The sequence below is a fragment of the Coptis chinensis genome, chromosome 3 (assembly GCF_015680905.1).
Source record: "Coptis chinensis isolate HL-2020 chromosome 3, ASM1568090v1, whole genome shotgun sequence".
Taxonomy (NCBI): domain Eukaryota; kingdom Viridiplantae; phylum Streptophyta; class Magnoliopsida; order Ranunculales; family Ranunculaceae; genus Coptis; species Coptis chinensis.
The window spans coordinates 28764326-28779227 of record NC_141458.1 but is presented as its reverse complement, the minus strand read 5'-3'; the positions used below and the strand labels follow the sequence as shown (position 1 = coordinate 28779227).

At 36.2% G+C, this 14902-nt stretch overlaps 1 protein-coding gene, 1 long non-coding RNA gene and 1 pseudogene across 4 annotated transcripts; 1 reads left to right on the top strand and 2 right to left on the bottom strand.

The window, feature by feature from the left end:
- The first annotated feature begins 5 nt into the window (after nt 1–5).
- On the top strand, nt 6–10309 carry LOC147509022 (putative protein phosphatase 2C 59). Of its 2 annotated transcripts, XM_086601347.1 has the most exons (9): nt 6–151; nt 296–484; nt 5694–5821; nt 6026–6124; nt 6236–6394; nt 7896–7982; nt 8070–8161; nt 9178–9252; nt 9927–10309. In XM_086601347.1, the coding sequence occupies exons 2-9, from the start codon at nt 408–410 to the stop codon at nt 10086–10088; spliced, it is 879 nt and encodes a 292-aa protein (XP_086457473.1). In that variant the 5' UTR covers nt 6–151; nt 296–407; the 3' UTR covers nt 10089–10309. The 2 variants fall into 2 exon arrangements, with proteins under 2 accessions (XP_086457473.1, XP_086457472.1); XM_086601346.1 differs by lacking the exon at nt 6–151 and having other exon boundaries at nt 159–484.
- Nucleotides 292–5686, bottom strand: LOC147509023 (uncharacterized). The gene is made up of 2 exons (XR_015218330.1): nt 4127–5686; nt 292–3098 (listed from the first exon to the last, which is right to left on the bottom strand). It is a non-coding gene; the product is annotated as an uncharacterized LOC147509023 (long non-coding RNA).
- Nucleotides 10310–11127: 818 nt separating the features above from the next.
- Nucleotides 11128–14705, bottom strand: LOC147509021 (sugar transport protein MST8-like; annotated as a pseudogene). Its single transcript, XR_015218328.1, has 5 exons — nt 14558–14705; nt 14258–14467; nt 13788–13889; nt 11928–12554; nt 11128–11775 (listed from the first exon to the last, which is right to left on the bottom strand). The product of XR_015218328.1 is annotated as a sugar transport protein MST8-like (transcript).
- Nucleotides 14706–14902: the final 197 nt, after the last annotated feature.

The window sequence follows — 14902 nt, the reverse complement described above, 5'->3', positions numbered from 1 at the left end:
GATCGACGGTTGAAAACGAAATCCCATATCTTATCCATGTTGTCTCATGAAAAAAGAAAAAATGCACGTGGCAGATGAGTAGCAAAAGAAGACGGTTATACATTGTCGGCTTGACCAAGTCATATGCTGGACGAACTACCACCACTGCCACGTAATCCATATTTTTTAGAATTTATTAAAATTTTACTTAAAACGAAACCGTTTTTATTTCCCGCTTTTTAAGGCTCAGCTGTTATTCATGGCATTTCGTGAGATCTCGTTTGTTTGATATTTATATTTGGCTTTGTTGTGGCAGGTTAGGTATAGAATTTGGAGATGATTGATTAAGAGAGATCTTTTTGTTTTTTTGGTCTAATAGAATAGAAATAGGGAAGGTTGATTTTACTATTATTATTGTGATTGAGATCATGGGTTATTTGAATTCGGTTTTGACGAGCAGTGGGACTCAGGGTGATGATGCACCCGTTAGCGGTGGTGGTCTCAGGTATATATTTATTACATTTTTCTATTGTCTTGCATGTATAATAATTTATGCTACATCTTAAAAGATAATTAATGGTATATACTTTGTTTAGATCTCATTTTCATTGATTTTGGTAATTAATGGTATAATTGCGTTTTCTCCAGGGGAAAGATTTTTCCTTGTTGAGGGGAATTAGGGGAATGTTATCGGTTAAGTGTCAACTAATTGTCTAGGATTAAAGTGTCCAAGTAATCGTCACGGAATTTCTTTTCTACAAATGTTGTCGCAAGTAAATGATATTCCAAGCATTTTGTTTGAAACTTTTTCTACACGCCTAGGACAAAAATCTGTCATCAGCCAAAATCTGTCGTGATAGGGTGCATTTAGGTTATGTTTTCCAAGGTTTCTTTTTGTACCCGCCGAGGACAAATTTATCATCAGAAAAATTTGTTGTGGTAGGCGCATTCACGTGATCCTGTCCAATGTAGTTTGTAGGATTTAATAGCGTGGAGTTTGAAAATCCACGACATATTAACATGTTTGGCTTTGTGGTGTGTCACTACTGTCTGAGTTTGAGGAGTTGCAGATTTTCTTCTGTAGCATTGATACATTGGTCATTTGGTCTTAAGGATGTTACGTGTCAATATTTAAAATATGGTTGGTGTGAGCGCAACAAACTCCAATGTAACATTTTAAACTCTTTTAGTTTTGCGGGTCTATTCATAGAGTGATGTGGCAATTCAATTGTAAGGTTGGACAGTTTCTATTACGATGAGTAGATTCTAACAGTTGTCCATTTTTCCCCCCTCTTAACTTTTTTCTACCATTGCATGAGACATGCAAACAATTGGTACTACATTCTCATTCGACAAATTTAGATTTTTTTTTTTTTTTTTTTTTTTTAAATTTTTTTTTAGAAGGAAGCGTCGGAATAAATGTATGTGATGCTTTGCTAATTGGGATTACTATGTCATTCTAGTTTATCTTCCCTTGATGTTGACACAGGTGTTTGTGTCCGGGTCTGAAGGTTAAGTGTTTGACACGACATCTTTGAAGCACTTGAACTAGACATGGCTGTGTTAATGAACCATTTTCGGATTAACTAACTTTGAATTCTATTAATATCAATATTAAAGTGTGATTATACTTATTATGAACGTCAACTATTCATGACTATTTTTAGATTTAAATTCGTGTCCGTCTGTAACCATGACTTGAAGGTTAATGTTTCTCTCCTTTGTTGTTCTTCTTTTGTTTTCTCCGAATTGTAAGTACTGGAAGGGATAATATGTTTTTCCTCTATCACATTGTTTTTCAAACCTTTCTTCGTCTTCCTCATTTCAAGTTAAGTAAAGCTAACCTAAGACTATCTCCATCAGTGCATGTTCGTGTGTCTGACCCATGTGTATGTGCCTCGGACTCCGTTTTTTTAAAAAGTGTTCATTGTTCATAGTTCCTCTTGTTGTACTTATGTGGGATGCCTCATCCTACTTTATTGACATTATGCTTATATATATATAGACCCACTTTACTGATCCAAAAAAAATTGTGTTCATGGTGTTTTCTTTTTTTTTTAGCAGTGTGGCTTTAGTGCAATTACGCTCTATATAGAATGGATGAGGTGATTTTGTTTAGATGTAAGATGGTTTCGTGTTGATGGTGAATTTTTTTTAACTTGAACGTGAGGGAATTACTGTGTTATTTTTTTTTTCTTAGTAATTTTGATCAAGTATACAAGTTGTACAACTGCTTCTATTTAAAAGAATTTTTAAGTCTGTTGCTCTGTCTAGAAAGCTGTTTTGCAGCTTGTAGGTAGAGGAATAATTGGCAAGTGAAGAATACGCTTTGGAGGTAGAGGGTTTTCTAGAGTTCCATTTCTGGGTTCTCGAAAAAAAGAGAGTTTCTCTTCTGTTATCTACCACTGATTCTTTCAGAAGTTTTCTCTGTAGAAATTTATGCATTAAAGCAGGGAATATATATTCAACATGCCCCGTGGCTAAACATCCTCTCCTAGGTGCATCTCTCTTTTGCTTCTGCATCTTGTTTGGTTTCCTTATGGATTTGACCTAAAAACCTTTATTCCAATACAGTTCCTCTAGCAGGGTTCAGGGCTGAAGGAACTAATTTCTAGTTCCTATTCTAAGTTACCAATCAGTTTATGCTAGGTGTCCAGTAACTCTGGGCCTGTCTTACATGTCAGTGTACAACTTTGTAGTAGGTTGCTAGGCATGACAGAAATAACCGGGGGTATCTAGGTCATTAAAGATGTTTTTGGCGGACTTTACCTTAGGTTGTGCCACATCCTTTTGAGTCGTGTAACTTTAGCTATGGAGACAACATGCATGTTCCATGAAGTCTGGATGCAGCATCCATATTATATACTTGCATCCACGTTTCCGGATGAAATTAGTACTGTTCTCTGTGTGTCCAAAAGTGTGACTGCTTTTCCCCTCACTTTATTGCATTAACAGTAAGAAGTAGGAATTAGTGTTTGCAAAAAAAATAAAATAATAAGGACTAGAAATTTACATGTGCCGCATGGTCACATGGAGGGACAAAATTGGTATGGGGACAAAATCTCTCTCCACGTCAAAACACTGAACCATGGCGAGTCAGCAAATATTTGGGGGCTTACCTAAGCAGTTAAAATCGGATTTAATCGGCGATTAATCGCATATCGGAGGTAGAGCGATACGTTTTTTCCAGATTTATCAGTTACTACTCAGTTGCTGATTTATTTGGTCAAATCGGTCGAGAACACCGATTTCTCGGGGGAAATGAGAAAACAAACCGCCAATATTATCGAAACAAAAAAAAAAAGCAACAACAACTAGTGCTTCTGGTTCATATAAGCGGAGTACTCCTCCCAAATATCGCAACGCGGATGCTTCAACAATGCAAACTATTCCAAATGCGTAAACTGCTCGACAAAATGCCACAACGAATAACACAGGCTAGAAACATTGTGAATTAATACATGGGTAGAGTTGAAATTTGGGTTTAGGTTAAATGAGGATTTAGGCACTGCCATTGTTGATTTGTACACGAAATCTGGTGATACCCATTCCGCGTTAGTAGCTTTTGATCGACTTGATAATAGAAATGTTACATCGTGGAACTCGATATTGTAGTGACCACTCCAGTAAGCTTACAAGCTTTTGCTATTGTAAACACATAAAAGGCAGTAATGGTGGTCCAATTTGTTGTTGTGGCTTAAGGTTTAGGATACGAAGTTGAAGAAGGTCTGATTTGCAGTAATGGTATTCTTGGTGCTTCTAAATAAAAAAGAAACCAGTCTGGAAGGGAGGTGACGTTCTGGAATGAGCTTGATGGAGGAAGAGTACTTTTACTTATTTAATTTGATAAGGGGCCTACTTTCTTTATTTTGAATTGTTTTGACAGAATATGGAATGTATTCGGGACCTACTTTTACTTTCAAAGAATGTGAGATATATAAATAAATATATTAGAATTTACAACTTTTCCTATGTTGTTTCTTAATTATTGGGTTGAAAATTGTTGGTATTTTGTATTTTGAAGATATAATTGCATATTTGTATATAATAATGTTAAACCGATTAAATCCCCGATTAACCGATTAATCGCGTATCGCTCCTAGACCGATTACTTCCGAAAACTGATTTTAACTGCTCAGGGGCTTACAGTTGCGTTGACTTTTCATGGTATTTGTTTCACATGTTGGAGGAACTTTCCATGGAATTTATTTTAGTCATGTATCAGCGAGTGCATTGATAGTTGATAGGAGGTGATATAAGGCTACATTTTTTTGCTTCTCTGCCTTCAAATATTCTCCTTGGCCCCATCTCTTTCTCTTATAAGTTAATAGTATTCGTGTTCTGGTCTTTATTACTGTTTCATAGGAGAAGAGAAACTGTAGTTTTTTTTAGCTAGTGTGTTAATCTTACAGAGAGAATAAAAAAAGGACAGCTTTATGCCTCGATATCCTTAGATTCTTTCTGCTGATTATGTACCAGATGCTGATTCTGTAATATACTCATCAACAAGAGTAAACGTTGATTAAATGTGAATGCATGAATGCCTGAGAAGGAAGTTTTCTCATTAAAGCTGTATAGTTAACTGAAAAGAAAAGATTATATAAAAGAAAGCAATTGTTTTCATTAGGAGCTGTTGTAGTTATGTTTGTTTGCCTTTTCTTCTCTTTTTATCATTTTTGGTGTATATGCTACTTATAAAGATAATTGTGTAAGGTTGTGATTCTCACACTATTTTTAGCTAGCTCAGCAACTATTTATGTATGGCCGACTCCGGGGGAGCTGGGTGCTAATTACATGACTGTAAAAGTGTCTACCCAAGTGATTGCAAAAGAGCAGTCAACAAGTAGAGAATGTAACTTAGTATTTGCAAATACAACATTTGTGATTGCGATCTAATGGATCTAGCCTCACTCTTTGTCGTGTGCTAACATAAGAATGGATATCATTCTAGGTTTTACGCTGTATATGGTTTATAATTATATTGTGTACAGGAAATGAAGGTTATGACCAGCACTAAAATTCGTGGAAGTCGATAGTGGACCATTTTTGGGCATACTGTACCATTTAGAGAAGAAGCAAATAAGGCCTTAATTTGTTTTGTTACTTTCTTCTACACTGTATTTCTTTAATGCACTCACCATGTTTGGAATATTGACTTTGGAGGTTGGATTGAAAAATCCTTGTTTTGTAAAACCTTTCTAGTCAAAGTGTTCATGAGTTATACTTTCTACAGTTTTGAGTTGTGACCCTACAGAATTGAATGTATCACCCGTGGAATTTTTTTAACTCTTGAAGAACTTTGTTCAGTTACCGATAACAAAAAAGACTATTCAGTGAGGACTTTTCTTCGTCTTCGTGAAGGACTGCTACCTTTTTGTATACTCATTGACTTGTCTCTATTCTTGAATATCCAATAAATAGTTTGATATATTGTGTAGTCTCAACTCTATGATTAAATTATTGTAATTCACTGTACAGACTCTCAACTCCTTAATGTTGAATGATGGATGATACTGTTGGAGATTGTAAACTATTTTCGTGATGGCTTTGCTTTATTTAGAATCTCTATGTTTACTGCAGATATATGCAAAATGTCAATTTGAATGTGTTAAAACATATTTGTTACATTTGCTACAGTTTTATTGCTGTGCATGTTTAGTGTCTTAATGGTTACTCTATCCTTCAATAATGATATATCTTTTTCCTGAAAATAGTCAGAATGGGAAATTTAGCTACGGTTATGCTAGCTCACCTGGGAAGAGGTCTTCAATGGAAGATTTCTATGAGACCAGAATCGATGGTGTCGATGGAGAGATAGTTGGTCTTTTTGGCGTCTTTGATGGTAATTTTTAATTTTCTTGATTCTTTTACGTATCTCTTGATAGGTCTTGAATCTCAACAAGTTCAGCAGGATCCAAGAACTGCAACGAAGCCTCCTAATAATTCATGTTTCCATTCAGTTGTCTGTTCTCCAACTTTTATAATTAGCCTATGCCTTTGGAAGTATGCAAATGGATAATGCTGCATATTTTTCTTGTGGTTATAGGCCATGGTGGTGCTAGAGCTGCAGAATATGTGAAGCAAAATCTCTTTAGTAATTTGATCAAGCACCCAAAGTTCATCTCTGATACCAAGTCGGCCATAGGTATTTGCCTTTCTATACAAATCAAATAAAAATGCTTGCAACCTTTTTGTAACTATTTATCATTTTCATCATTTTCCATTTGCAACTATTTAATAATACCTTGTATTGTAGCTGATGCATACAACCACACGGACTCAGAGTTCCTCAAAGCAGAAAGTAGTCAGAACAGGGATGCTGGTTCAACAGCTTCCACTGCAATTCTGGTTGGTGGTCGATTACTAGTTGCTAACGTTGGGGACTCCAGGGCTGTTATTTGTAGGGGTGGAAATGGTAAGTGTTAATTGTTTTGTCTGTTTGAATTCTTTTGTTGGCATGGCGATTTGCTTTTATTTTTTTAATTTCAATGCTTGAGTATTGGTTGCAAACTCCCTTTATTTTAGAAACTAAGTCCAATGTGAAAAAGTACAAACTGATTGCACTTTATTTGCATCCCATTAGTCAAATTAGAAGATTAAGTCTTCTTATCAAGTACTTGCCAAGATGCACATTCTCTCCATGCTAACGACTGTTGTGCAGAAGTGTCTTTAATAGACGAAAACAGCTCTAGTTCCAAGAATAGATAAGGAGTAGGTTGTAACAGCCTACCTGATCTTTTGTCACAATTAACTTGGCAGAAGAGGGCGAGAAAGCAGGCGAATAAGCATTATGGAAGAAGCAAAAATGAAGAAGTGGGAGATGATGCCAAAAAAGAAGGAATCCTTAAAGTTTTGTGTTTAATTAGTTTTGATGAAATTACCATGCTGCCATTGTTAAGAGATAAAAGCTAAGAGTGTGTATGATTTCACATGGAAATTTTTTGGGCTGGAACCTTACTATTTAGTTTAAAGTTTCATGCATAGGAATTATGCATGGAAATGTCTCTCCACCCCCAAGAACAGTTTTAAAGGGAAAAATTACAGGGGGAGGGAAATGGGCAAAATTTATGGAAGAATCTTTGGGAAATGTGGGAAAGTTCCCATGCATGCTCCAATAACGAATTTTAAACTGAAAGGGGGTTTCCCATGGGAATTTTTACATAGCTTGTTCAGCTTAGTACTATACAGAGCCAAAGCCTCAAAGTGAGGCTTTTTGGCATTACAACTCTTACATTTTAAGTGAATTATTTTGAATTACAAGGACAAAAATAGGGTAGAGAAGACATTTAAAAGACATGATTACCCTAGAAATTATGTAGTTAGTTCCAATCACATTGGAAAATATTACTGCGTCTGTAACTTTATTTTTGTTAGTGCCCCGCCTATATTGATGTTAAATCTTAACTGATGGAATAAAAACTTTCCATTAGAACTGATTTTGTCAATTGCTATTTTTTCTTATCCTCATATCTTTCAAAAGTGGGAATTCAGTTAAGTTTTCAAGAAAAATGTTTAAAAAGAACGTATCTAATTTCTTCTTCTTTTAGCTTGTTGACTTGGTATTCCTATCTCGTCTTTGCAGTAGTAGTTAGGATCCTTCTCTTTTTTATAGATGTTCTTTGGACTTTATAAAGTTTCTTAAAAGTTCTCGCTCGATCAATAGCATATATCCCAAATCAGACGCTGATTTCCTTCCAGATATGCTGTACTGTCAAAGAGGGGAATCAGTAATTAAAAACCCACTAGTCATTCATCTTCTGGAAGATTATATCCCCATGCCATTGTTTTTAAAGTCAATTGATTAGTGGTTTGCTATAGACTCCTACAATCTCCAGTCAATTGATTAGCTGTTTGTTATAGACTTTTACATTCTCCCTTATGATCCTTCGTTCATAAATGTGTTTAACTTCTCGTAGCTATTGCCGTATCACGTGATCATAAGCCAGACCAAACTGATGAGAGACAAAGGATTGAGGATGCTGGAGGGTTCGTGATGTGGGCTGGTAAATATCGTAGACCACCAATTATCATATAATTTCTATTGTAATATTTGAATATTCCCCCTAAATGAGCAAAAACTTGTCACTCAGGCACTTGGAGAGTAGGTGGTGTTCTTGCTGTTTCCCGTGCATTTGGTGATAAGCTCTTGAAGCAATATGTTGTTGCGGATCCTGAAATTCAGGTGTGAACATCAATTTTAATGTTCTATACTATCTTTGTATCTCTTAATCCTAAGTGTGTATGCTGAAGTGTTGACTAGTTCTACGAAATTATGGTTACACTTGTCCATGTATAGCCCAGATATTGCTTTAATGTAACCACCAGGTGAATAATTAGCAATAGATATTTTGATAACAACTTCTGTTAAAGGATAAATAAAGGGATTTATAGTTTGATAGTATCCTACATACTTGGGCACCGCCACCGCCTTAGCGTTTGTGGACAGTCCATCCCCTCGCCTCACATAACACCTTTGACAGCATAGGTGTCCTAAGTAACGTGGTAGAGACAGCAATACTATAAAGACATAACCTACCTTCTGAATGACACCTAATCATATTCTAACCTAAAAGGTAAATTAGTTACCGCTTGGATAACCCGGATATTCAATTTGCTCAGTGCATCCAAATTACTAGATTCATAAAAATTATTGATTATAATTATTACTTATTGATTATTATTGTTATTTATTTTTTCTACAACTTGATTCTGGTAATTCCTTTATGCCCCATTCCCTGGTGAAGGTGGGGGTAAATCCCAAGACCCTGGGGCAACCTCCCACTAGATAGTTCATGAATTGCTTCATAGTCGCTTCTGCTTTCCTAGTAATTCGTATCTATGTACAGAAAATTGTAGCCTCATCCAATTCTTCTTCTTTGTTTGGATGTCTCCAATAGTGATGCACAAAAGTAGACTACGACAATATCTGCTATAAAAGCTTCACAATTGACCGTTATATTAAGGTGACTATGTTTACAGAACACATGGGGACCCTGCACTCGTGCTTGTTCTTGATATTAGGAAATCTATAGTAGTCTACCTCATATAGTTGCTAGTGGAAGGCCTGAGCCATCAGGTGTCTGGGAAATCAGTTTATGACTGAAATGATGTGTGGCTTCTGAATGTTATTTATTTTCAACTTTCCTTTAGAATTCCTATCATATTCACAGCTTCATATTGTTTCTGTGTTTATTACAGGAAGTAGTTATTGATAGCTCCCTTGAGTTCCTTATCCTCGCAAGCGATGGACTGTGGGATGTTGTAACGAACGAGGTTTCTGATATTTTGTGTTTCCCAACATGATTTTTTAATGTTGCATCAGTTTTTCCTTTTGCAAAGGGGCATTTTTATTGTCCTTCATACTGTGTTCATTACATAGAATCGGTTGGTCCAGTGTCTAGACTGATTCAGTGGTCAGTCTCCTTTTGAATGGTTGGTAGCTTGACAAAAAATGACACAGGTCCCTGGAACTCCAGGATCAATAAAACCTAAGTTACATTGACACGGATAGGTGTGTCCATGTCCGACACAGATACGAAGTGTCTGACACGGTGAAATATAAAAAATTGAGGTATATCACATACAATATGTGTTTGATGTGTCCGACACAGACACGTGGGTACGTATCCGACACGATTCTTTTTGAAATAGGGCTTGTCCATGTTACATAGAATAAAACTATCCAATGCATTAGCTGTTTTTAATTCTTCACTTACCTTTTTTTCTGGGTGTGTTTGTGCACTTCCAGTCTACCCTCATGAATGGACTTGATGTCAGTGTCATTCTCTTGGGTTACTTTTTCCAAGATGGGATCTATTTGGAATTAGGACTAATGCATAGATATCCCGTAGAATATAACCTGGTATAAAAAGAAATTGGTCATTATCATGGACACATTTTTACCACCCAAATTTTGACTTTATGTCCTTGTTTCTGAAATATGCCAGGAGGCTGTTTCCATGATCAAATCCATCGAGGATCCAGAGCAAGCTGCAAAGAGACTGATGCAAGAAGCTTATCAGAGAGGCAGTGCAGATAATATAACTTGTGTTGTCGTCCGTTTCTTGGGCAACCAAGGAGCAGCAACATCTCATAGCAGCTCTGGCTGAGCTTCTGATAGTGTCCGACTCTAAATGTTGCTAGAAAAGGGAAGTAACTCAGATGTTACCCTTCTAAGTAGTACGTATGATGTCTGAAGCTGTAAAGACTAAGTTTCGACTTTGGGTGTTGTTGTTAAACTTATGTTTCTAGTACTGTGTGAGTTTAAGTTACTGTTTCAACGAGGATATTAACCATAGCTTTCTATTCCGGTGTTCTGCTGGTTGAATTATCTCTGTTTCTAGTCTTGTGTAGCTCACGCAACAGTTGCTTAATGTTGACCAAGGAGGAGTCCCATGCTGAGTTTGAGATTCGGACTTTTGTTCGTTAATTTCTCAATAGGATCATAAAGTACACCTGTACACAAGCATACACCTATAAGCTGCTGCTGTTGCTGATTTAAAGTGTTTGGTCATTTCTAAACAAGCAAATTAAATGGGCTATAGGTGAAGAATTTGTTTTGTGTTTTTTTTTATTGGTTATTATAAGCAAATTCCCATCTGTAATTTCCCTCTGTAAACTTACCCTGCTTTTACCAGCGATTTGGTTCAGGCTTGTATTTGAACAATGTTAATTGTAATTCAGCCTTAGGGGATGTCAATTTTCTATTCTCTGGGTTGTTATTGGCAGTGTTTTTTTGTATTTTTTTTGGTAAGTAAAATTTATTGATTAGGATGTAAAAAGGGTACAAACGTGAGAGAGAAACTCACTTACATGGTACAACCAGATACCTCCCGCGACCTACTTAGTTGTGTACAACTGCTCGATCTGCCTCGAATCATAGTAGTTATAACTTAACATTAAAGATTGCACTGAAGATTACTGTTAGAAAGTTAATCTCATGCATTTCCGTACATCAAAGAAACATATCTGAAGTGAGGTAATCATCTTCTTTTATCTAAACTGACTCCTAATTGTGTTTTCTGCTAAAACGTCTTTTTGGGCAGAAAACATGTATAACAACTGTACCATGAGGAGCTAACTCCGTGTGATATGCAATTATGATACGCAAAGTCAATATGCAAAAATAATAACACCATAATAATTCAGTAAGCACAAAAATAGTACGTTTGCTTCAAACTAAGCTCAAAAACTTAAAAACCATAGACAGCAGTGTATTATACCAATATCTCAGTTACAATGACTGTCAATAAATATCCACTTAACCTAGCTATCTAAGTCCTGCTACTACAAGTCATTGTATTTGTAACTAATTAATAAAACCCCAAAACCAAAAGCTGCCAATACTACTCAAATCCCATCAACTCTTCCATTGCCGCCGTCACTAGGGAAATATCTCTTCCAGAACCAATGATTTTTCCACACCTTGGACATTTCATCAATTGGAATACCCTTTGTCTCAGGCAAAAAGAAGTTGATAAAAAGCGTCATGGCGATCACAAAGACTGCAAATACGAAGAACAATCCAAACCTTGCGTGACACAATGCCCAGAGGAAAGCTTGACCAATGATGAAAGTAATGAACATATTCATAGCAACGGTAACACATTGCAGAGTTGAACGGACTTCAATGGGGAATATTTCACTAGGCACCAACCATCCAAGAGGGCCCCATGAGAAAGCAAAGCCCGCGACATAGAAGCAAATCAAAAGTAGCAAAAAGGGGGAATACCATCCTGAAATTTTTCCAAGTCCATTCCAGCCAAACTTGTACGCAATTATAGATCCGATCACAATCTGCATAATGCAAATGCACAGGACTAGTTAGGAAACACAAATGGTGGTACACTGATTGAATATCAACTTAATTTAACTTTGGACAGAGAGAATAGATAACCATTAACGAAGAAAGGAAAATAAATATACAGGACAAGAGTATGAATAGTTACCTCGCAAATGAACATTACGACTCCACCTACGTTGAATAGAAGCTTTCTTCCAAACTTATCAACTGTGAAAATTGCAACGAATGTGGCAGCAACATTGACAGCTCCAGTAATCATAGCAGACATGAGAGAAGCATTCTTTCCAAGACCAATTGTTCTGAAAAGGACTGGGGCGTAAAACATAATAACATTGATCCCTGTAAATTGTTGGAAGAATGGGATGGCCAAAGCCATCACAAGTTGTGGCCTGTACTTCCTGGAAAAGATTGCTTTCCAGGAGTGTTCATTGTCCTTAAACTTTGATTCTACCACCATATCCTTGTATTCGGCATCAACATCGACAGTTCCACGAATGTGTCTAAGAGTTTCTTTGGCCTCATCATTCTTACCACGGTCGATCATGGATCTCGGTGTGTCAGGAACGCAAAAGGATCCAATGATCATAGCACAAGCAGGGACAACAGCAAGACCCAAGCTCAAACGCCATCCCCAACCTCCTTTAATCGTGTTGGTTTCATAGTTTACTAAATTAGCTAAACAAATACCAATTGTGATCATCAGTTGGAAGATATTGTTGAGTTTACTGCGGTGTTGGCAAGGAGCCATCTCCGAAAGAAATAGAGGTACCGCCTGTGAATTTGACCAAAGAGTATGATTGTGATTAGAACACTTTCACTATGTAAAACAGAAAGTACTAAGAGGAAGCTACAACAAACAATTGGCTCAGCTTTTGTTCAAACTTATAATCATGAATAATTTATGGAGCATCAATAGTGAAAGAGATGGTACTCCAATTATAATACATTTTCTCAATGGATAGTTCAAACCTAATAAAACTTGGCAGATTCTCCGTAAGATTTTAGTTTGAGTCTTGTTGAATCCAGTAACCGTGAATAGTAAAGTGAACTAAAAAACAGGATTACAGAAGATGAAAAATAATTAAACTACATCAAATAAGACCAGGCAATATATAACTCAATACAACATTTGATGTTGTGTCGTAGTACTTTTCATCATCTTTATTTTGTCTGAGTACGTGTGCGTGTTTTATTTTATCTAATTCAGCACTATACAAATCTTGGTATTAGTTAATACACATACAAGTACATTAGTTCAACCAGGTTGTAGTACATTAAGTTTTGCCTGTTTCCTTGTCAGACCATTTTTAGTTCCCTATCCTAGCAGAGTCAGAAATTACTAAATTTGTTGTCAAACATGGATATATATCAATGAGATTCCTAATGCATTCCTGTGCCCTCGATAAGAATACTAGTCCCACATTGCCGGGATGCTTGGATATGGACTTGGTCATAAGCACTTGGGCACCCTCACCTTGAAAGATGGTTTTCAAGGATGAGTTCTACTATACACTTCTACCCATGAGTTTATTCACAGCCCTAACTAGCATAGTTTAAGGGTGGAGCTTTTGTACCAATTCTTTCGTTTGGTAATTTTAGTACCAATTCTCAACTTCAGTATTAAACATTGGCAATTCTTGTATAGGAATCTGCACATTAGTAATTCTTGTTATATTTTTACAAGTAACCTTCAACCTTTTTTCGCTCAATCAAATTGATTTTTTTAACATGACAAATAACCATGTCACAGATAATGTGTTGAATCAAGTGCTAAAGCATTGGATGTGGGCTGATAAGTAACTCGTCAGCATGATAGGTTAACTGCAACTCGTGACTGATAAATGGTCTCCAACAAAAAGACCATCATGATTCATGAACTATATATACAAAGGAATAGTAATCAACTTATTGTAGTTATAGTTACTATTGCGTTTAATCTCCTTTTGTCTTTACAGATACAAGTCTAAATATTTATTATATTAAAATAAGATGTATGAAGATTTACCTGGTTTGCAAATCCAAGGGACAACCTTCCAAAAATAAGCATAAGGATATGAACAGCCAACCCATTAAGACCAGCTCCGATGCAAAAAAATACACCACCGCCATGGGCGGACCCAGTGTATAACGACCCTCAAGTTCAAGTAGGCTTAAATGCTTAATATTTAACTTGGCCCATTAGTATTTAGGCAAAAAAAAACACGCACAATTTTCCATTCACAATTTCTCATTCACCTTTTCTATTATTTTGATATTTTTTAGGATTTTCAAATCATCTCGAATTCTCAATTCAATTTCTCGTGGGTATTATTTTGTTTTTAAAATCATATGTTTATATTGAATCTTCTATTTTTAGTGTCCTCAAGATTTTACTGAATTATTCGTTGTTTTTTTTTTTTTTTTTTTTTTTTTACATGACACTTTCGGAAAATTTTGGTTGTTGAATTTCTCCTAAGTCTGCCCTTGAATACCCCACAACATGGACACCTTCCGCCCATATTTTTGTGTTATATAAGAGGCGAAACAGGATCCAACCAATGCGGCGAGGTACAACGATAATGTAAACAAAGGTCAGAATCTGACTGTCAAACTTACAATATTGATTTGTTGACACGATGCCTTCTTCTTTTCGATAAACTTCAGGGAAGAATTTCTTCAAAAAGGGAGACATCGATGTAACTCCACCTACATACATAATAAGATTTTATCACATTGAACATAATATAAGATCATAAACAACAAGAGCACATAACAAGTTTTGTACAATGAACTCACCAGAAATTCCAAAGTCATACCCAAAAAGCATCCCACCGAAGCCAGCAATAATACATGTGATCACTACGTACCATGTCAACTTCCCAGGGTATTGCTTGTCATTAGACGAGGATGAGACCGAACCACCCGCCATAGTATACTATCTTCTTAACCTGTTATCTTCAACTAGGAACGAGAGAGAGAAAAAAAAAAGGATCAGAGTATGAACTATGCATGGAGATGGACTACGTCCAGTATTTATAGACTTCCAATGTCCAGTACGTGGTCCGAATTTGTTCACCAGCATACTTGGCTGGTGAAATCTACCAGCGGCACGTGTATAACTAAAACTATTTTTATTTTTAT